Consider the following 25,397-nt stretch of genomic DNA (forward strand, 5'->3'; position numbering starts at 1 on the left):
AATGCGTTAAAATAATTTCTTATATAAAACATAGTAGAAATACGAATTATTGCAAGAATTTAACTTTCTTAACCAATTATCTTATTTTTTAAGCAATTTTCATGATATACTTGCAGAATTTTCTTTTCGTACACACGGAAAGAAAAACAAATGCAGAAGAACAATTGACCTACCTATATTATTTATTACAATTATTAGCATTAGTTTGTGCTTGGAATTATTCAGGCTCTGGTGTATACCACAGTAGATACTGTGCCTAAGAATAAAGGCTACATTAAACACTACCTACGAAAGTTGTGCGTCTTCTGCATTTTCAGCTGATCTCGAAGGACTCAATAAATTCTTTTTTAATAATGAAATGTATAACTTAAACAAACATAACAAAATAATAAGCCATAATATACCAAATTCTATGGTTTTAGCGTTAACATTGTTTTTCAAACAGAGATAACTCTATTTTTAGAACATAGAATTGAACGTGTGGTGAAAGCTCATAAGCCAGTTAACAGCTACGCTACTCGAGCAATTCCTTTTGTATTGTAGTCATGTTACTAGGCTGCGAACCACGGCGTCCTAGTTCTACCAATCCGCCACAAACGCGTCGAACACAGAATGAATAGCAACTGTCTGCTGAACATAAAGACTTTTATATTTTGCATGTAATATTGAAAAAAAAGGACTTTAAAGCAACAATTCCTTTAATAAACTCCTCTATTTAAGAATATTACAATCAAATAATCAATGACCTTCACGTATCTGAGTGAAAAGTCAGCAGTGACCTTCATGTTTTTAACTATATCTTTTAAACTAATTAACACGTGAAATACCTTAAATTGTTCAGAATGGTTCAACTATCAAATGACATCGTTAAAAAAATTTCGGAAGATTAAATGTTCAATGCTTGTATAACCCATTAATATATTTCTTCGGGCTAATATTGAATTTTTAAAAGTATTAGACTGTAAGTAAGAGAAATACTATACAGTGAAAAAATGTTATGAAATATTCTTGGGACATGTACAATAATGTTTTCACAAATTATTTCAAAAAATTTTTGTGACATGGAATTGATTAAAATAATTATTGATAAATTTAATAAAATAGCAAATTAATATTGATTACATTAAATAATCAGTATTAATTAGCATTAATAAATAAGAGACATTAAATGCTGAAATCCGACTACTCATTCGAACATTCTGTGTCATTATTGTCGAAATCGAAAGTACTGAACTGAAAACAATGGGAAAATGGGTGCCTATGCATCCTTTCATTTTATAATTGAAATTGAATGATATTGACTTTTCTTACTCCAGAAAAAGCGTTTTGCTTTTTCAAAGCTATCTTAATGAGACAAAAATAAGAAAAATAAATCTTATTGCAATAATATAAAAAAAACAATATGTTGTCCTCCTTCAAAAAATGTCTTTGTGCGTTATTTCTCGAAATATTGAATAATACAACGTGTATCTAAAATCTAGTATATCAGTTATGTCAACAGCAATTCGGATGATCTTCTTATTTTGGGCTGTTAACAACCTGCAAATAATATTCATTTTCATAAAATTAATTAATTACAAAATGCAATAGATAATATTTACTACTTATTGACGAAATGCAATAACTAAGCATAATATTTTCAGTAGTAGAGATCTAAAAAACAAAGTTAAATACAAAATCACCCATGAACAGCAATAAAATGACTTGTGGTGAAAGTTTATAAGCCAGTTAACAACTTCGCTACCCTGAGCAATTGTTTTTGTATCGTGGTCATATTACTGGACTGCGAACCATAAGGTCCCAGGTTCTATCCTCACTCATCGCAAACCGCCACATTGGTGACCTCGGACGATGAACCTTCGTACAGCTGTTGTGGCGCCATCTACCCACAGCAAACCAAAGTCGTCAGATTTACTTCACGCAGCAAACCAAAGCCGTCACACTCACTTGACGTAGCAACAGCAACCACTCACTCACACACGCTAGCCATAATGCGTGACGCTACTCAAATGGGTACAGACACATTAGACTCAACAGCTTAATACATCGCCCCTCAACAGCCATATTTTTCGTCTCAAATCCGACTCACTGGTGGGAGAGTCTGTGGTGAAAGCCTATAAACCAGTTAACAGCAATGCTACACGAGGAGTTGCTTTTGTATTGTGGTGATGTTACTGGGCTGAGAACCACGAGGTCCCAGGTTCTATCCTCACTCATACCAATCTGCCACAGACTCGTAAGCCATGCGCATTTTTCACATACTTAATTTTTCACATACTTAAAATTTTGCTCACAAATATTAAAGTATAAGAAAAATTTTAAGGAAGTTTTTGTGGTAACATTCATAGTCATTAATTTCTCAATAGTATAAACGTGAAAATTCCTTCCGATTAAAGTTGTAAAAACGAACAAGTATCACATCAATGTAAAGTCCCGATAAATCAGGGTAATTGGATTCGTTTAAAAGAACCTCAGTATCTCTATATTTATGAGAAGCATTTTAAATTATAAAAATGGGTCAGTGGAATATGAACGAGCCTTTATTCTGTTGAAAAAGGCAATTTAGAAAAACAGTCACGCAATCCGTTTTATTTGCTTCCCCAAATAATGTATGAATAATAAAAATATGATGTGTAATTGTTAGGGTTAGCGATGAAAGAAATCTCAAGTGTATTTGAACGGACTTGAAATTCCTGGAAAAATTATTATTTGTCGCATGACTTGGACACTACATTAGTAGTTACTTAGAAATAGCCACATTTGCAAAAAATTTCCTTATGAACTTTTCTGCTCATTTCCTACGAACTATATACTTGCAGATTTATTGTATTTGACCCTATTTAACTTAGCTTATTATAAGTTTTATTACTATATTCATAATTAGGCAGCATATTTATTTTTTAAACTTAAAGCTTTTTAAACTTATTTTTATCAAATCATAACAATTAGGATCTGAACATGAAAAGGATCGGAAAGTCAGACGACACCCAATTTTGAAGCAAAATCTGACTTTAAAGTATTAAATAAAAAAAAATTGATACAAAAATCAGCTGATAAGCGGAGCTGTAATACACATAAAACGTTTAATATACTTTATAAATGTTAAATAATATCATTGAAGCCCAATATACCTCCCCCCTTCATGTTCAACATAGCACTATAATTGCAGATCCATATTTTCCATTGATGGCCGGAAGTAAATCTGCCAGAATTAAGTAAATGACGCCGAATGCTGTTCTTCAGAGCTAGCAAGGATGTTAGTTTTTGAAGGTAGAAATTGTTTTTCAGAAAACCCAACAAACGAAAGTCACAGGGGTTGATATCCTGTCAAACGAGAACGATGACGGCTGAAAGAGAAAATGACGATTGGTTACCCGTACATAAGTGATATGATGTCTTAGCAATTGTTTTACACGACAATCAATGCAAGGCAATGCCATCTTGCATAAAAAGGATGCTCCGAAGGCATTCACAACGTTGAAGTTGTGGGATTACAAATTCCTTTGGCATATTACTGTATTGCTGTCTTGTTATAAAACAGGTTTGAATTCTTTTTGCAGTTGTCTTTTGAAAAATATACTTTTTAATGATAAAAATAACAGCAAAATCACAACCATATTGTCAATTTTTTAGGATGTAAGGGTTGTTCCTGGATAGCGTGAAAGTTTTCTGCTGCCTAAAGTCAAATGAACATCAACCATAATTCCAGCAAGGAACTAAAGTGTAAAATTTTTACGAGCCTCAGTGTTCCTGTCGTACAATAAATGCAGAAGCTTGATTTTGTAGAGATAAAATTGCAAAATTAGTAATAAAATATGTCGTATAGTGAAATACGACATGTACAAAACATCAGAAACAATTGGCAATGTGGCGATTGACTTTTGGCTTATGCACATAGAGGTATGCACATTTTTGATACTATAACAAAGTTTTTTTCCTCTACATAGAAGAATGTCGAGATATTCAATTGTTTCGAATTTTTGTGTCATCCTTTGTTGTGAAAATTTAGATATTGGACTTCTTTATATTCGCTTCTTGCGATGAAATTATTTTACAGCTGCAAGAAAGTCTTTGGAGTTTCGGTAGAAAAATTTTATCAATAGTGCTTAATTCTAGCACTGTAAGCATGATGTGCTGAGAAATAACTAATGTTCGTGCAAAATACGCCCTTTTTATAAAAAGAATAATTGTAATAGATATACGCTATAATGTAAATCATATTTCACAATGTCTTTTCCTATCTGATATGTATATATACACTATCTACCAATAAGTAATTGGATACCTGTGATAAAAGAGATAAGCACAATTTGTTTATATTCAGTTGTTGGTACAGCCTCCACCTGAGGCAATTAGAGTCTTAACCCTCCAAGGCATGATTTCCACCAGTGTTTAGATGATGGATAGTGGCATTTTCTTCCACTGAGCTTGGAGAAGACGTGTATATCTTTTCACCGATTTTGGACGGTTGCTGCATTTTTTAATTTGCCGATCCAATTCGTCTCAGAGGTTTTCTGTAGGAGTAAATTCCGAACTCTGGGCAGGTCAGACCGGTATATTCACCCCATTTTCATCACATCAATCCATGTCCTCGCAACACGACAAGTGACTTTGTCATTCTGGAAATAACAATGGTCCAAACCGTAAAAACCGTAAAAATTGCTACAGCATAGGAAGTCCATTATTGTCTTAGCTCTTTAACATCCAAGAACTTTTCAAGCAGCACTCCCTTTAACGCCCAGACTTTCTCGGCGTGTCTCTGGAAGACATGGACTCTTCCAAACCGAGGAGCAGTTACTTTCTGGGGTTCGAAGTAATAAATCTGTCATCGTTCTACTCTGAGCAATTGCCTCGCGGTTTTCTCACCACGAGTTGTCTTTTCTACCGGCCGAAGAGTTTCATTCTAATGTATTAACACTTTTTAGTGTGAAGCGTTTCGCTCATCGACTTTTGGGGGTATTTTTTTTCATCACCAAATAATTGATATTTAATTTAGAAAATATATATTTTTAAATTTGGTATTAGATTTCCAAACCATTTAAATAAAAACTGGCATTAATATCAATTTCCAAAACATCTCTATTTTTTTCATCTAATTTTCGATATACTTTTAGAATATTATGCAGTTTTTTGGCAAAATTAAATAATACGTCATCTATTATAATGTAATTTCTTTTACATAGTAAAATATGACATACATAGTGTATATATGAATGCGATTAGGATATTTTTTACATGATATAGATGTCAATGCAATTCAGTAATAGACGAGATAACGTTTTAAATCTTCATTTAATACTGAAATAAAAACATACGTTGAAAAAAAATTGGAAAAACAGCACCTTTTGAAAGACATCTCGAAAATAAGGCGTTCTTTTAACATTCACCTAAGAATTCTTTTATTTATTATCTTCAGTATTACATTTTTTTAATATAAACTGTTATGATCTTTTATTTTTTGAATGTAAAAATATTATTTTGAATTTTTGATCGTAATGCAAAGAGATTTTTTTTAGACTTTTAATTAAATTTTTAAAGAAGTTTTCACATTTTCTTTATAAAAATTACACATTCATGTTTTTACTTAAATCATCGAAAAAGAGTGTGAGATAAATATACATTCCAAAAACATATTTATTTGACAACTCATTTTTACTAATCTTTTAAAATTTTTGTCAAACCAAGAAACTACATTACATCAAACGTTATATATCTCATCCATCAAAGCAATTCGATAAATGAGATTACATGTTTTTAAAACTTAATTTAATACTGACATACAAAAAACTGCTCAATAAAATCCAGGATAAAAATTACTCAGCGAAATATATTTCTTAAATGCATTGCTTCAGTTTTCAGCCTGAACATTTTACTTTAGCTCATCATAAATATTACTTTTTTAGTACAAACCATCATGCTAAATTTCTGGAGCTGAATTTCTGATTTTAAAATGTTGTTTTAAGATTTGTACAGTATTGTTAAGACAAAATCTTATTACAATGAAATAAAATGAATTTTTGAATGAAAGTTCCATATTAAGTTCTCACAAATTCAAGCATGAGTGAATCTAGCTTAAATTTTTAGTAAATCTCTTTTTGATCATTGAAATAAAAGTTGAAACAAATAAACACACAAAAAAATTCCTTATTTTTCATCTTATCCTTATTAAACTTTGAAAATGTTATTAAAACAATCATTTGTCCATAGTAGATAATATGCCATATATTACTGTTTAGTTTTTTTGTACATCAAAATAATTCAGAAAATAGACGGAATGATTTTAAAACTTTATTTTGCAATGAAATAAGAAAAAAAAATCAAATTTGAGAAAATGTTTCAAACGATCAGCTAAAACAACATTTTTTGGCCAACCATCATCTGCGCTTGACAGATAACTGTCGCTTTCACCAGTAGCAGGTAAATTTGTTTTAATTTCTTCATCAGTAAATTCAAGTTTATTTTCACTCACGGTGAAGAAATAATAGGGGTTTGAATAAAAAAAATTATTCCGACAGTAAAAAAGAAAACGATTGACAATACGTAAAATAAAGAGTAGAAATCCACAATTGAAGAAAAATTTGCAGAATGGCATTTGTTCAAGGAATTCGGCATTTATGTAACTTATCTCACTCTATGAAGGAGGGAAAAAAGAAAACTCCCAATGGCTTTTTCATATCTGACATTAGGATTATCATAAATATGAAATTATATCTAAGTGATATTTCCGAAGCTAAAAAAAAATAAAACCTATATTTCCATGAAACAGTGGGTCGCCAGAGACGACTAGTATGTAATAAATGTTTAAAAAAAATATGAGAAAAATGTAAGTGTACCAAACAAAAATTTTTTTTTTAATCTTGCTTACAGTACTAAACCATATTAATGAGCAACAAATATACAATAAAAAAACTAATTACCACAAATAATAAAAACTCTAATTAAAAATAAAGGTATAAAAAAGATAAAGATAAAGAAAGAATTAAAAAAAATAATAAGAAATAATAATACAAAATAAATTGTTCTGAATAAAAAAACAACTACAATATATTTATAAAATTGTCTGATTTCAAAAATACCAGAAAAAATCCTCCGAGTTGAACTCAAAAATCTCCGAGCTGGAAAAAAATGCATTAATGATAAAAAAATTTTATTTGATAAAATGACAATCTTGAATTTTGAGAATTCTAACAATTTCTGTATCTCATATCCGGTGTTATGTCCTTGAATTTCAACTCTTCCAAATCAACTTCACACGGTACAGAGATATGCTCAGAGACCTGTGGCGTTTATTTGGTGAAGAAAAAGACTGACATCCTGTCTGAAGAATGTGGGTAATAGACCATATTAATTAAAGAATAAACATAAAAATCTACTTCTCTTTTATTCGCCGATTCTTGCTTTTTACCATATAGTTAAACGAATTCTGCTTTCGCGCAAGAAAGCTTTAGATTCGAAGGCGGCGATGTCGTAGTCTTAGGTGGTATATACATTAATAGGCACAGCAACTATTAGAAATGGATTTCTGATGGCAAAGTAAATCAGGCGTGACATTCCAAATAAAGATTTTATGGTATCTTATTTTACAGTAAATGGATTCATTTTAAGGAAGTTTAATCCTACCCAACATCGGCTAATAGATAAATTCTTTAAAAACTAGAAAATCATCGAATGTTTGTGATAATTTACTCTCTGAACATGTATTCAATAGTTGACGATCTTTTGTCTTGACACACTGGCCCGAAACTGAGAAGAACAGTTCTGAAGGAATGGAATGTAATAATCTAACTCTTCATTAGTGTCATGATTTGATGATTTCTCATAAGTTTACAGCGTTTCCATCCATTTGGGTAAACCATATTTTCTACAATAAGAGAGAATTCTTGCCTTTGTATTTATTTTTTTCTGAGATTAACAAAACGATTTTTCATTTCTTACCAAAAATTCAACAGAAATTTTTTTTTATCGATGTATAATCATATTTCATCAAAATATTTTCATATCCATAACTAAATATATGGTACAACTATTAGAATTTCTCCTTGTCTTTAGCATCTATTCAAGGTTTCAATATCTTTTAACCATTTCCAAAAATTTACTACTAAGATCAGAGAAATAGTAATGCTCAACCCATTCTCTTTTAGTAAATATAAAACCCTAGAGAAATGAAATTTTTTCATAGAAACTGTAATGCCTTGAAGTTTTGAAATATACGATTGATTTACTTCACAAAACTACAAACATTTTTTTTAATCTCAGATCTCTTTGTTCTTAAGATATGCTGCTCCTTGTAACGAAAGGCAGTGAGTGCACTATGATAATGACCGTTTTGCATTCGAAAAACTCTATGAGAATTACTTTATCCTTCTCTATGATTTTAAAAAAGAATTTTGCCATTTACTTTTTTGAGCGATGTGGCTTATATCTGATGAATATTTAGTGAAATACTCCATTTCAGGATATATAAATAGCATTGCGTTCTTAATAGGTTGGCATGGTACAGTAATATGTTGATCATATATAGTGGCTTACAGATAATAGAAAATAAATATTAAGTTAATAGATAAAGGACTAATGCTTCTACTTAAAAAAATTTCATTTTCCTGCTCTTTATCATTATTAAGCTAATGTAGACTGCCCATTACTTTAAGCCAATCGACGATTGCTTTACGATTTGATCGATCGATTTACGATTTGCTTTTAGCTGAGCAAATAAAAATATTCTTTTTGTGCATAAAAAACCTTAATTAAATAATTTTTAAATGGGTAAAATAATAAAAAACCTTTCTAATATGTTTTCAAAATTTGTAATTATGCGTTAAGAGACGTAAAACAACAATGTTTTGAATTACATAATCATCAGGAAATTGAATGAATATCTATGGCTATTTTAAAAGAAGTAAAATATTTAATGCTGCGTTTATGAAAGAAATTAAATGAGGCGTAGAAAAACGAATATCCATATAAATTCAATAATTGAATTTTAATGGATTTGGTGGGATTTGCCTCGATATAGCTCATTTCAGTCATTCGTTTCTTTATAATTACTTCCTCCAGTATTAAACCATTATTATTTGAGATTAAATCTTATGCTAGACATTTTTTCTGTTCCTTATCTTTGCAGAAAATTACTAGTTTTCTCCTTTTAAAGTACTTATCATATGATCCTTCTTTATAGGCAATTAGTAAAACTTTCCGGATACAATTTAAACAAATTATCATCTTGGACTATTTTCTTCCACCCATTAATACTCATAATTTAATTATTATTTACGCAGATGATTTTGTTTTAAGAAGTGTTACTAATTTCACAATTTTCAAGTCTTTTTCTTAATTTTGTTTCTGAACAAACACAAAATAGTGATTCTTGGCTTAGACAACGCAATATTTTAATAAATTTTTGAACTCTTCCTATGGATTCTTTAAGTCCAAAATTTAATATAAATCCAAAACATTTTATTTCAGATTTACATAAAAAATTCAATATATCTAGTTTGTTCCATTTTGAGTTATAGAATTCTCATAAGAACGTATAGGCACATCGAAAGGTAGTTAATCCATTCACAGATTTCATTGAAGATTTGGAGCAAATCTGAGTCACGAAAATAGTATTAAATAACAAATTGAAATAACAAATAATAAATTCAGTCCATCTAATTCATCACTTTTTCATTCAAATTCCATCCACAACTTCCATTCAAAACAAATTTCATCCTTTTCTTGCTTTCTTATTTTCTCATACATGAAATACACACAAAAAAAAAATATTGCAATCGTGAAAAAATTCAAAATGAAACTTTCTGTTCCCTTCTGAATCAGAAAAACACAATTCTTTTTTTGGAATTATGTCTATTTATAGCTTTGGAATTTTTCTATAATTCAAAAATGCTTTGGAATTTGATATATAATCATTAAACTAAATCTGTGGATTTCTATCAAATTATGAACGAAATCCGTTCAGAGGAAGTCTATTTGTCTGGCTGTCTAAGTGAACATAATAAACTACAAATAGATAAAATTTGGTACACAATTGTAGCATCTTAACTGCTGATCCACATTATATTTGAAACAAATTAATCAAGGGGTCTATAATGTGTTGATCTGTACTTTCTCTTGCATGTAAAGGTTGTAACTCGAAAATTCACAGATTTAAATAAATGAAATCTGTTATGTGGCGTGAACTTGGAAAAAAATGTCTTCTAAAATACATATTTGATTTTCTGTTATTTGCATAATAACCACATTTGGATCAATAAATCGTGAAAGATAGTGCGCCAGATTCACACCAAAAATCAATCTCTCGTAACTATTGCTGGGCAATGCTTTGCAATTAATACACAAGTATCGCTTTTCATTACAATACTACAAAACACAAAATTATTACGGGTGAGAAGCGTAAAATAAAAAATTGAGCATTCAGCCCATTCATGGCTTTACCTAAGATTTCTAATTTTATACGAAAGATAAGGTAGAGAGTATATGAGTAAGTATTAAGAAGATCACTATTGAGTTATGTACATGTACACGTGCAAACCGTTAGATATAATTATCATCGAACTCATTCGATTCCTTAACATTTTACAATTTTGAATAAAGACCTCATACAAATTCTTCCTGTTTGTGGGTTATCATGTTCAAAGACAGACAGACTTATTCAAATATTTTCGGTTTTTTTTTTTTTTTATATTGTTAACTAAGAATTGGAGAATTATTCAAGTCGTCAGATGCAATTTTTTGAGGCTTACAATATTTACTTTTTGATACATTGCAGTTAAAACGTAAAGATAAGTACAGAAAAAAAGTGTTTAATTGCTATTTTTATTATAAAATCAGCCATTATATTTATTATGTAATTATGAATTATTTCAATGAAAAAATACACACTTAAAAATAAGAAAAACGATATTCTTTCAAAATCATTAAAGCAAAGGTAATAAATAAACTGTTTATCTTTAAAATTTCTTTTATTCTACAAAAAATTTAATTAATTCGGATGTTGGAAATAAACATTTCTGACTTACTTTCCCATCTATTTTTAAACTTTTTGGCAGATATTTAAAAATCATCATTTGCCTATTGATGACACTGTGAATCTGCATTTAATAAATAAGAGATGTATATTTCAAATATTTGTAATATTTATTAGCTCGGTTCAATGCAAGAACGAAACTAGACGGGGATCGAAGGCAAGCAATCATTTCCAATACGTAGTCTGGTGTAAACGTCTAAAGAATTGTATTTTGTCTTTGCGAACTTTTTATTAAAAATTTTTCAGAATTTTTATGATTCGTCAGATCCGGCTAATTAATATTGCCGGCAAACTCGCTAAATTATCGAAAAAAAATGAAACATTCTAAGCATCAGAATGAAGAGTGAAATATGATATATTTCACATATCCATAATCTTTATAAATGCTCCAATTTCAAATGTTGAATTTTTTTTAGTATCCCCATTTTATTAAAAAAAAAATTCTGTGTGTTTGCCTACATATATTTGCATATATATTTGTATGCTTTTCTATTTGCATTTTGAATATTTTTTTTTTGATCATGCTTCTCCAATTGTATTATATCATTTACTGTATGTTTCCGTTAGTATATGAGCAATTTTTTTTTGTGTGTTTTTTTTCTAGTTTTCTCATTTTTCTTTGTATTTGTGCCTGCGTCCTATTTGAAATTTCTTCTACTATCAATTGTGTACTGACTTACGTTTGTAAGCCTTGTGGTATACTTGTTGACACACAAGGAGTTTATATATCGTGAATAAAAAAAATGTATAATTTGGAAACCTTTCCTGTATGTTTAAAAAAGTTGCTATGTTGCTTAAAGTAAACGATCATGCAGCAAAAATCGCTACTGATCCCAAATGTTTGTTTCTTTCGTTCTCTTGTCAAAGCCTAATGGTTCATTAAAAAATCCAAAATTAGAAGAAAGAAAGTATTTCATCAAATGCTACACGCTTTTGTAGGTCAATTCGAGCCTTTTTTTTCTCATAGAAAAATCATTTTAATGTTACAATGATTTTATTCAAACACCTTTTTGATCAATATTTTATCCTTTCTACAAAAAGTTTGTCCTATATTTGCATCCAATATTCTTTAACCCATTTTAGTTGTTGATAATACACAGCAAAAGAAGCATTTTTGCACAATTCTTTCTACGAACATGTACCAAATACAAATTTATTAAAGAAAAGTTAATTTAGAATATTTTGTGATAATTTGAATATCTTGATTTGTTGTTATCGAAATAAAATCATGAATTTCTCAAATTGGTGCAAGTAATTTTTAAATAATAAAAACAACCTTGTAAGAATTTGTTTTCCATTTAAAACGAAAAATATTCTAAATGAATTCATTTGTGTATTTAAGAGAAAAGGAAGGCACTTTTTTTCTCTAAGCTTCCAAATTATTTACATAAGGCATTTTCGGCAATCAGGACAACGCCATTACTATTTCCAAGGTTTAAGCTACTTTAAAAAGCAAACATGAAGAAATGGATTGATTTAATTATTTGAACTTCCCATTATGAAACAATATATTTATTTCTGATTCTTATTCTTATTTCTGAGCCATGCTCAGATATTGAGGACAGGATGTCTCCAAGTTTTCTCATAATACCAGCGGGTGCATCAAACTCTGTATTTCATGTTTAATGTCTATAGATCTATAGTGTAGACATCAAATTTTGTGCCAAAGGGTTGTCTGTGTGTATCAGCAATAAGTAAAGGCCATAATTCAAAAACGCATTGAGAAATATATCAACTATGGTATGGGAATTGGACTACAAGTGCAGTTTTGTGTCAAATGTTTTGTTTCTATTGGTTTTGAAAAATTGCCAAAACAACAAATTCAATTTTCGGATACTATTTTACACATGCCAGAGATTAATCGCCAAATAATGCGCCCAGGTCAACATGATAGATTCAGTAAAAACGCTAAATTGACGCCAAAAGTTAATATTTCTTAACTATTGTTACAATATAAGGCGTGACAAGTTTATTAGAGAGTATACGTTTGGGGAGAACAACTTCTCTGGTTTCATTTCAAAACCAGTGACTCTGCCAGTGTTGCTTGGGAAAGACTCATATGCTAACATTTTTGCTTTTATAAAATCCACAGGATTTAATACTTTAATTTGAATTAAGGTGTGCGTATACGCAGAAGATTTTTTTAAAAATTTTAACTTTAAAAATCCAGTTTTTTCACAGTAGGTCATTAATATATGTTTAAACTCATTTCAGTGAAAAAAAGCCATATTACACTAATTATTAATTAATTAAATAATATTTAATGAGCTAATTAGTCAATTTTTTGAAACATGATATCTTAAATTCTAATTTGTACAGACACACAATTCTAGTTGAAAATTATGCCTTAATCTTCATGTTGTCTGCCTCGATCAATTTATAAAAGTATATAGTTTTTTTTAAACAATTTTTTCATCAACGATGAATAGAAAAAGCGAGATTTTTTCTGCAATTTTTATATTTAAATAGCTATTAAAAATTTATTTCTATAAATATAACTTTGATTGAGGCACAAAACATCTGCTATTTCATATAGATTATTTTGATATATAAATAACTGTATTTGGTTCATTTCTGGTTGAGTTATGATTGTTTGAATGAAGCAACATAGTGGAAAAATATCATTCTTCATAAAAGGAGTTTTAAAAACGCCATGACTCGAGTTTTTAATGAAAGCACCTCAAGAAAAATAATTGACTCGAGAAATATTTCGAATATTGATAACATCTTGGTATCGTTTGAAAGCTAAATGATCAGAGAACATTATTAAGCAATAAAAAAATATTCGATATTTTGAACGATTTTCGAAATTTCAAGTGTGTACATAAACCTAACTTTTGTGGGTATGGTTGGACAACTGTATTTTATTATCACTTTACCATGTATACTTTTGATAATTTTAATTAAAACTATTCTTCGCAATCTTTGGACTGAAGGAAGCAGCTTATATAGCGCAGTATGATATATATTTTGATTTTTGCGCCATAAAAATTCAAACCAAAGTCGATCACAGAAGTACACACACATCAGTAGTAGATATCTTATAGCATTCACTTCATTTATTCTATCTTATGCATTCAGTAATCTTTTTTGTCATCGCTAAATTTTTATTTTCTCTCATTGATTATTATTATATTAGATTCAAGTTATTGCATAATTGTATTGATCTTTGCTGTTTTATTTTTAAATTTCGGCACTTTTGTTCTTATGCTAGTACTTTGGCAAAGTGCCATTTATGCAGATGGGACTTTTTCTTTCATTATCATTCATTTTTATTGTTTTTGTCTTCGCAGGCACCTTTTCGCGTGCTACATTTTAATGAAACTTTCTTTTTTCTGTATTCCTTGAAGGTTAACAACCAATTTCCTTTCCGTTTTTCCAGATGTATATAAAATTATTCGAAATGAGCAGCAGGCGATTTCGTCATTTGTAGCAAATATGATTAATCCTTCTGCTCAGAAAGAACACTGGTGTTATCGGGGGAAATAAAGTAAAATGAATGTCAAAGCGACGCATGAAATTCTTGGATATAATGTTAGTAATTTAATATATATATATTTTTTTAAAATATGCAATAAACCTAATAATAACAATTTTTAAAAACACATTTTCCTATACGTACTGAAAGATTGAATCCAATTTTTCCAATAAATTTAATAATAACAATTTTTAAAAACACATTTTCCTATGCGTACTGAAAGATTGAATCCAATTTTTCCAATAAATTTAATAATAACAATTTTTAAAAACACATTTTCCTATGCGTACTGAAAGATTGAATCCAATTTTTCCAATAAATTTAATAATAACAATTTTTTAAAACACATTTTCTTATGCGTACTGAAAGATTGAATCCAATTTTTCCAATAAATTTAATAATAACAATTTTTAAAAACACATTTTCCTATGAGTACTAAAAAGTAGATTCTAATTTTTTTATTTGAATTACTTTCAACTTTTTGATATGTGATTCATAATTAAAGACTATCATAAATATTATGACATTTCGTAATCAATTTTTTTCTCAAATCACAACGTCACTTGTAAAAAACAAAATTTAATCAAATCAATCGATTAGTTGGTTATTAAGTTCTGATAATTCTAAAATAGCTTATTATCATCGAGAATGCAGAAATGTATAGTACTTGAAAACTCTAGCTCATCGAGAATTAAATGAAAATTCAATTAAAATATTCTATTTTTACAAATATGAAACAAATTAAATAAAAATGTATCAAAAATATAATTACTTTCTCGTATATAATTAAATATTTGGTTATATATTAAGCTGAAAAATTTTGATATCGATGTAATCAAAACTTCCCATGAATATACTTTTATATCTCATATGTTCTTTAGGTTCTCAAATGAATTGAAATAACAATAAATAATTTCTTAACATGCAACAGAACATGCTGCTCATTTCAAGATTCAGAGATTAGCACTTTTGGACGATTTTACTCACTAATGAAGAGATTTGAAGTGAGTAAAATAAATGCATTTCCTATATTCTTTCTTACGCTTGATTGATTTTTTTCCCATTAAGGGGACAGCGGACTGTGTTAGACACTTTTGCGAATTATTTATTTAGGATCATGAATTAAAATATAAACAAATCAATTTTTTTTTAAAAATTCTTTAAAACATAATATATTATTTTTTTAAATTAAAAATACTTCAGGCGATTTAATTTTTAATTTTTTTTCTATTACTTTGTCCTAAGTATGCTATATAAATTAAACTGGAACAAAACTGTGCATGATTTTTGTAATTCCAATTAAATGTTAATTTTTTAGAAATATTTTTTATGCACATATACTAAGCTTTTATAAGAATTTTATGTTTTTATGAATTCAAATGGGTTTTTCAACTATCTAAAAAAATTGAAACATAAAATACATACCCAGTTTTTTTTTAAATATTTGATCGAATTCTTCATTATTAACTTTCTTTTATAATTTTCTCGTAAATTCAGACACTTGAAATATTTAAAAATATTTAAATCTAATTAGAAAATCGTTTTGAGAAAAGTAATTGAAATGTATTTTTTCCATCTAGGTTCTTCAGATATTCACTTTATTGAAATAAACATTATGTAATGCTATTTTATTTGAATGTAAACATTATTTTGGTAATGAAATAATAAAGATAAAATTTCATATTTTCATCCGTTTTTGCTTATTTTACAGTCTACTTTCTTCTTAATGCCCCCCCCGTCAGTTTTTCCAGTTTGCCATTTTGAAACAACCTTTTATTTTAATTCGAAATTTGTGTAATTATTGTCCTCGAAGATAGTTCAGTGTTGCGAATTATCCACAATCGATTCGTTGCCTAATTTCGCTGGTAATCAATGTACTATATATTTAAATAAAGTCTAACATCCTCCGCAATGTTTTACTCAATCTTATTTTGGTGAAATAACGCCCTCTACTGCATAACCGAAAGCGTCTAAGAGTTTTCGTATCTGGCAAAAGACAGTAGATGACTTTTCGAGGTTTTATAAGGAGAAAAAGAAACCAAACTTTTCGTTATTATTTTTTTCACACCTGAGACAGTCTGCGTTTTCGTACTCATGCCAAAAGTAAGAAAAAATTCCGCCTCATTCGTTAATGATTGGGAAAAAAACTTTTTTCTTTCTTTTCAAAAAATCAGAAAATTGAGATAAATCTTTATAAATGATGCAGTTTCCCAAAAGGGATATATTAATTAGAAAGTTAAATAAATTAATGTGCAAATGAGTTAATTTGGGGTTCACAAAGATCTAATTTAATCAAACACATTGATTTCCGAAAAACGTTAGAGAAAATATATTATCCTTTGAATTCAGATTCAATAGCATTATAAGTTCTAGAAATCGCGAAATAAAAGAAAAACCTATTGATCCTGCTCTTAATTCATGGTCTGATTAGTAATTTTTCTCATTAGTATAAAATTCTGATATTAAATATTATGAGAATAATTTTTGTTTTATATTATTTATTAAAGTTGATATTATCTGTAATTGCTTTTTATTGATATTTTGAGAATTTTTTTATTAGGAGTAAGTTAAATGATTTGAAAAATCTTGTAACTTACGTGGGTAAAAAAAAAGAACAATATACAGTTAACCTTGATATCACAATGCAAATAATAGAAACAAAACTATTTAATGGAGTATGTTATGGCAGCATAAGAGTGTAACTACTGATGCCATCTAGAATATCTTAAAGGCCTGATGATATGCATTTAAATATGAACGAACTAAATGGAGCTAATTCATGTTCACTTGTTATACCTCAAACATGCCTTGTTATACCTCATATTTTGATTAGATCAGTGTTATATGCATTATCAATATTTTGTACATCTGAAAAAAGAAAAATAAATGTAGCACAAAGCACACTAAAGAGTAATTAAATAGACATTATCAGCTGTGTCGTGAAATCTTTTTGTCTCTCTCAATATCACAATAATTTTCGAAGGTAAGTTGATGAGATGCATTTTATGCGTCTCATGCGTATGAATTGATTTTATTTTGCCCAATTATTAACATTTTATACCTTATGTAATGGTGAAGTATTAACTAACAATCTGTATATGTAAAATTATTGATACATTAATGTTTAGTTGATATGATTGCTATATTAATTATTGATTTGATTGATATATTATTGTTTAGTTTCTCAAACATGCATGGATTAGACAAATATTTATTTGAATTGTGAAAATAAACTTTTTTAAAATCCCAAAGGATTAAGACCCATTTCATACTTTATCCTATCTTCATTTTCTATGTTTGCACCTCACAAGGTGTAAATTAAAGTTTAAATGAAAACATTTAACTATTAAAAAAATCTTTAAAAATAAATCAGAATGATTAAAACATAAAACAAATCCGAAGATTTTTAAAGATATCAAATGATACCATACTTAAAAACACAAGAAAATTCATTCTGGAATAAGGAGAAATGATTTATCTTTGCAGAACTTAGTTTGGAAGGCAAATTGTATAATCAAAGCAATCCATCTACAAAAATCAAATGGCCCTTAACTACACTTTTACGATACAATTTCGAATTTCGGTGACATAAAATACTTAGTGCGAAGCTCATCAGAAATACAAAACACGCAAGCTCACAGAACAAAACACATTTTGCTCCGGCCATTAACTGCGTGACTATTAAAGGCTATACGCATGGACGCATCACGACCTTCAAGGTAACGCGTAAATATTAACGTGTTCTCCCTTCCCAGCTCTGCCCCCGAGAGAAAATTAAACGAATGGAACCGAATAAAGCGAAAAAGAAAAAAAAGTGCGAAAGGACAGATGAAAAAAAAATACTGTCAGGCAGTCGTTTCACTTGGGGCCAGGTAACCAAGACGACGAAATCTGTTTCCTATATCATCGACGATCAATTTTTGTTCCAGCCTCACGTTACAGTTGGTCCACTCGGCCTGTGTGACAACAGTTGTCGTGGACGCCTTGAGCCGTTTTTGACGAAGACTCCACAGTTCTTAAGTTGTCGTGTGCCATCTGGAGACGTTGTCAATTCTACAGGTGCATGACCTCTCCTTAAGAAGCTGCACGCTTTCGTGCTTTAAGGAAATATCGGGCTGTAAACCATTTACGCTTTCGCGGTTTTAAGATATGCTAGCGAAAATGTTAAGCGGTGCGAATGCTCTTGTTAGAAAATTCGATCTTTTGAATGTCAGTCATAACAGAGAAGGAAGAAACATTCTCAAGTTGGGAGTATATGAGATGGATACCTGGTTAACTATCAAATGGTTGTAGATTTTTGGTTTAGGCAAGAATGAAAAAAGTGAAAGGTTTAATAATTTATTATTAAAAAGTATATCTGGTTTCTAAATTAAAACATCTTTACCAGAAAGAAAGTTGTATCTATTGCTGTATCCGGAGTAAATTAGTATATTATGTTAACAGTACAAGCTTTTGTAAAGTTACTGAATTACAAAGTTGTCAAGCTGAATATGGTAAGTTTTGTTATTTCTATATTAATTTTGTCTTCCTTATGAAAAAAAATATATAATTAAAAATGCTTTTTAATCTACAGAAAACTGCATAAAATGGATAAAATCTAAAAAAAAAAAATCAATGTGCAACGATTGTCACTATATTATAATGAGAGGTACTTAGGAAAATTTTAAATTTACCTATAGATTAAGAAAATAATTTTTAACTGTCCAAAATTTAATAATTTAATCCAAAATAATATTGTATTACATATGAATTCAATGTTGTATTCATTTCAGCTTAATAATTTATTTTTCATAAAGTTTTGCTGACTAATTTTAGTGAAAGCATTTCTAAAGTTTCTTTTGATTTCAAAAGTTCACCCTCGAATTCATCTTGATTCTTTTTCAAATTATTTTTCATGAAAGAGAAATTTTATCATCATGAAATAGGTATTAAGTGTATTTACTATAATATTTGACAAAATTATTGCATTCAATATTTATTTCCCATATCTCTTTTATTACAGAAGTCTGTCAGCTATTTCTACCAAAAGGCATTCTACCAGTGAGAATATAATTTGCATTCTTTTTGAAGATAATTTTGTCTGTTATATTTAATATGGATATGGATCCAAGATAAATTCAACCTAACTCTACCGATTCTTTAGAAAGTGTCGCATTAAAATATTTATGATGCACAGTGCTAAATTCTCAAGAAGCCGCTCTCGTTGTAAACGAATGGGTTCCCTAACAAAGGATGATGACGAATTTAATGAATCCTCTTTGTCATCTCTTAGTCGACCCAGCACCCAAGACAGCAAACGCTCTTCTTACAGTAGATTATCCACTGACAGCGGAGAGGGATCAATGGACGACTTCAACAATCGTCGCAATTCTTCTCCAGACTTTTGGAGAGATCCCCTTGGAAGAAGGCACACAGCGCCTACAAGAAAACTACTTTCCTCTGATTTAACAGTGGACGAAATCATACGTCCAAACACTGTCCATGTCTGGGGTGGTTGTTCCCCAAGATGTTCTTTATCCCGCTATGCTCCACTTCCAGCCATCGGGGCTCAACCAGATAAGTATGAATCCAGTGATTTTGAACGTCCAGTGCCAGTGAGACGCCAATGCTTCATGGGGCCGTTAGACATCGATATTCCAGATTCTACAGCGTCTGATGACATTAATGATAATGAGACTTCTTATCAGCAAGATGATGATGACAGTTCTCATCCACCGTTATTCTCATTGACATTAAACAGTGACAGCGATTCAGATTTCGAAGATGAGTCTGAAAATGTGCAACAGTGTGTGTCTGAAGGCGAAGAAAGTGAGGAAAAGCCACGTCGGACTTTAATTAGATCGGCAACATTCACCATAGAAAAAGAGCGTCCGGATATTCGAGGTCCATTCTTGACTGTTGCTATTCGTCTGCCTGATGGTGCAAGAGTGGCCGAAAAGTTTGACTGCAAAGAAACTCTACGGAATGTGTGCGAATTCGCTATTAGCAAAATGGAAGATCCTAAGCCGCAGAGATATTCTGTGGTCACAACAGACGTGCCCAAACGAACTTTCAAAGATTTGACTCTATCGCTTAAAGAGGCTGGTATAGATGATAAAACCCTTTTGTATTTGCAGATACATGACGAATATGATTCTGATTAAGAAATAAGTATATATAGTAGATATTTGAATTTTATTTCATTATAATTTTAGTTAAGAAATATTTAAATTAATGAAATACTATCGACATTCGTGTTGAAGGAGTGGTAAAATTTGTAAAAATTAAGTCATTATATATCTTAAATTTAAATAGTATGTAAAAGTGTAATAATTAATCTTATACAGTGCTTTGAAAGATTTATTTACGTTTTAATGAATATTTTAACCCTTAAATGGCTGGAATTTTTTATATTTGGTTAAAAAAATTTCCTGTTATAATAAGCGTTTCATATTATGAAAAAATCCTTGTTTTATGTAAAAGTTCTATTATTAAACTCATTTATTAATTTTATTATTTGATATTATTAACATTAAGAAGAATAGGAAAGTCATAGCTCTATTTTAAAGTTTATCATTTGAGAGAAAGATGGAAAAAAAATTAGTAGAATTTTGTTGATAATATTTATTTAATAATTAAGCTATAAAAACTTCTTTTTCAAGAAAGTATTAATAGTAGAATTTTTCTTTAAAAATGTATTTCTTGTACTAATATCATTTATATAATTTGTATTATTTTAAATTTTTTAGTAATGCAGTTATAATTCCCATAGATAAAAATTGAACACGTCAATTAAACACATTAAAATTTCAAATGAATTTTTTTTGTAGTATTTGGAACGAATCGAAGGTTATTGTCTGAAATGAAAACTAGTTAGAAAACAATCAAAGATATTTCACTATCAGTTTCCATGAAAATATTACGAACTAATTTTTTAAGAGTTATAATTTTTTTCCTCTCAAAATACTTTGTTTTTAAAATGTAATAAATTTAAATTTTAAATAAAAATGCAAGAAATTTTATATAAATGCTGTACATAAGTGTGCAATGCTTGATTAGAGAGCTATTTAAAAAGAGAAATGGGTTTTAAATTAATCTAGGCAAAAAATTAGTCATGTTCGAAAGAAAAATGTTATGGTATAAATCAATAATTTTAAAATGAAAAGGATAGTTAAAAAAAGACCGATGAAGAAATAAAATCATAGATTCAAAATCACAGGATTCGTTCAATTTGAGGACATCAAAAATTGACGATCGCATAAAATGTTGTTCTTCCCAATGTTTTTTTATTATTAATTGCTCTGACTTTCATTTTAAAAATATGAATATTTTTTTTCTTTATATGTCATAAAATTATAACAAAAATATATTCTAAGGAAAATAGCCTTAATGAATATTTTCTTATATTACGAGATATAAATAAAAAAAAAATTTGTTTCATGAAAGTTATTTTCTACTAAATTAATTTGATAGCGAAATGATAAAATATAAAAAGATTCTTCTCCTTTTTTAAAAAAATATTATTTATATATATTTTTATACTATAATATGTGTATGTATAAATCAGGTATTTGATTTGTTTTATATAAGTTGCATTGATATCCAAAAGAAATGCATTTTATAAATGTTAGTAATTTGAGAATTAACATTAATCATAATAATTATTTTGTTTCAAATTATTAATGGTGAAAATAAATAAATTCCATATTTTTGTGAATCGAAAACCAATTATCGTCGTCAACTAAATCTTTCAAAACATAGAATAATTCTCTATTTTTAATGCACTGTTTGTACAGCAACCATTTGTTGAAATGAATTTTGTAATACCTTGAAACAAAAGGTGCGAAATGCTCCAGTTATTGTTAGTCTACGTGCTTTATTATCGTAACATGTAGAAATTTTAGATATATACGGATATTTGTTCCGTAAATGTATACATTTCATAAATGTGTCATACTAGAAAGAAAGCGTTATAGCTCTCTTTTTAAATGATGATGTTGCAAATGTAAATTTTATGATATACTAGATGATTTCATTAAATTTTATTTATAATGTACGTTTATTATTTACTTTTCGGTATAGCTTGCAAATATGTATGAAAAATTTAAATTATCGCATAATTAAAATTTTCATATGTGTTCATAAAAAATTATATATACTTTTTTAATTAAAAAGTATCATAAAAATAAAGTATATCGTATTTTTCTGTAATTTCATTTATTCTTAGGTGATTAAAAACTTTAAATAATAAATTAGTTAAAAAGATCATTTTTTATTAATTGAATGCATAAATTTATCAAATTTTTTTTATAAATTTGAGATTGTTGCAGTAATTACTTTAAAATAGCTAAGTAAAGAAAATAACAAAGTAACTTCAGTTCTACCAAAAACTAAAATCAGGGGAAACATTATTTATGTCAATAATAAAAGTTAGCTTGAAATCAATAAAATTTGCAAATGCATAGCATTTTAATTTAGTTTTTAAAAAATACGAAGTCAATTACAGAAAATGATCTCAAAATATTTCACATGGAAATTCTATATTTTGTTCTATATACAAACAATTACTTTTCAACTAAAAGTACTTGAAATATACTGCGAAATTTTGCTTGTACTACACATGGGAAACTTTTATATTTACAAATGAATGAAATGTTTTGAAATTTACATATATTTTAAGCATTTATTAACAAAATTAATATGCTTGTGTTTACTGAAATTTCACGAAATTTTTAACCTTATGAAAATTAACTGTTAACTACAATATTTTTGAAAAAATTGTTCAAACAGAATTCTATAATTTCAATAAAGTTTTGATTAGAAAATCTGAAATAAGTATAAGATAAATATTTTTTTTCTTGTCATTAATTTTTTTGTTAAAGTAATTTAAATAGTCCAACAGTTTTTTTCAATTACGAGTTTAAATAAATTGATGTTATGAGAAATTTCAAAAAAATATTAGCATAGAAAAAATAAATGGTTATATGATTGAAACAACAAATGTCTGTTTTTGATAATTATAGTTTTACAATCATCTTAAATTATTTGGTTGAAATGTTGCCTTTAGTATGATATGCCTATATTAAAAAGCATTTATAAAATGTTAAATTCATAAAAGGATAATTAAAAACATTTCTTGTTATAATTTAATTTGGTCCAATACCTTTTTATACCATATGTGCATTTACTTTATATTTGAATATAGTTCTTAAAATAACATAATTTTCATTTGTTTCGATATTTTCACTGCATTAGAAGTTACCAACAAATTGAACGCTATCAGATATCAAACCTTTTCACATTATCTAACAACCAAACGACAGCATCTTTATGCAGAATATTTTCAACATGATTTAAAGATAAGAAAAGACATTACATTTCTATATTCATTTGTTTCCAACTGAAATTTGAATTTAATATTGAAACTATGAGAGCAATCTGCATGAGTTATTGAAGCGAAAAACATGATATTCGTTCAAGAAATTTTAAAGTCATATCAAGAAATACTTGACAGAACTGTATTTATTTTTACTAAATTAGTATAAACGAATGCTGTTGTGTACAAACAATAAAATTTATTCTGAGAAATTCGGTAACATTAAAGAATATAGAAAATGTGGATTATATAAAAGAAATTGTATAGTAAATACTTTGGGAGGGCTGCAATGTTTAAAAGGATATCGAAGTAGTTTAGTAGAGTGTGAGTAATAACATTTACACAGAAATTATATGAAAATGTTGCGTTTATTTCTAAACAATTTCAAAATTTTTTATTATTAATTACTAATAAATAATTCTTAATAATTCTTTAGTCATTCTTCTTATTAATTAAATTTAGATATTAATTCTTATTAATTAAATCTTATTAAATTTCTGTAGGTGTCACCATACCCATTCTCGGTGCAAAGCATAAAGGTTATTTAATTTTATATAATGGCATATTTAAATGTGGATTAAGAATAAAGTTATCCTACCTATTTATAATGTATTTACCCACATGTAAACAGAAAGAATACACGAAATTGTATATGATTTGCCCTTGAAATGGAAAATTATGCCTAAAGAATTTTATTACGGTTTTATTAATATCAATTTACTTTTTTTTATTATTATAGCTGCTCAGTGGAGAGAAGTTTGGTCAGTAAAAGTCTTCAGATATATAATAAATATTTAATGGCATGGCAGCAATAACACAACACACAAACTTCGTCTGGAAATAATCTTATTATAATATTGTAAATTAATTCTGAAAGAAGAAAATGCTGGGAAACGCTTTCATTTTCAGTTTAAATTCAACTTCCTATAGTACTAATTTAATTAATATGAATAAAAACAAGACATTTTTTAAAAAATACCTGCCGAAATAGGCTATTCTAAATTACCTTCTTAAATCGATATATCAATCATCTGTGTACCCATTTTCACCAAGATATTATCCGATAGTTTATTTAAGGCTTTATCGAGCGAAATTCGCAGACAAAAAAATTAGGTCGCTGTGAATAAACGATTAGAGTGAACACATTTCACTATTCTGTAAAAAATTCTGCACTAATTACCTATTGCCCTATTGGGCAGAAATAGAGAGAAACAGTCGTGCATACACATAAAACGCAGATGCACGTGACATTTGCATTTAGATAAACTAAATAGGACGCTCACTTATCTTTATTTGATTCTCACGAAAGAATTTTGCATAAAGATGTACTTCAAAAACAGACAATGGAAAGAAGGATCACTGTTCATTAATAATGTATATATTCTTTTTTAACTTATTGCCCTGAAAATATCTTGCGTTGTATTTAAGAAGACTTTCTCGGAGATTTTACTTTCTCCCAATTTATAATGTGGATGCCAGATATAAATTTAAATTGCAAGATATATGTTGTTTTGCATATTTAATGCTTACAAATCGGA

At 28.4% G+C, this 25,397-nt stretch overlaps 1 protein-coding gene across 1 annotated transcript; it reads left to right on the forward strand.

Annotated features, from left to right (window-relative positions):
- The first annotated feature begins 18,460 nt into the window (after window positions 1-18,460).
- On the forward strand, window positions 18,461-20,808 carry LOC129961762 (uncharacterized). The gene is made up of 2 exons (XM_056075321.1): window positions 18,461-18,997; window positions 19,507-20,808. The coding sequence occupies exon 2, from the start codon at window positions 19,670-19,672 to the stop codon at window positions 20,645-20,647; it is 978 nt and encodes a 325-aa protein (XP_055931296.1). The 5' UTR covers window positions 18,461-18,997; window positions 19,507-19,669; the 3' UTR covers window positions 20,648-20,808.
- Window positions 20,809-25,397: the final 4,589 nt, after the last annotated feature.

This window comes from Argiope bruennichi, chromosome 2 (assembly GCF_947563725.1).
Source record: "Argiope bruennichi chromosome 2, qqArgBrue1.1, whole genome shotgun sequence".
Taxonomy (NCBI): Eukaryota; Metazoa; Arthropoda; class Arachnida; order Araneae; family Araneidae; genus Argiope; species Argiope bruennichi.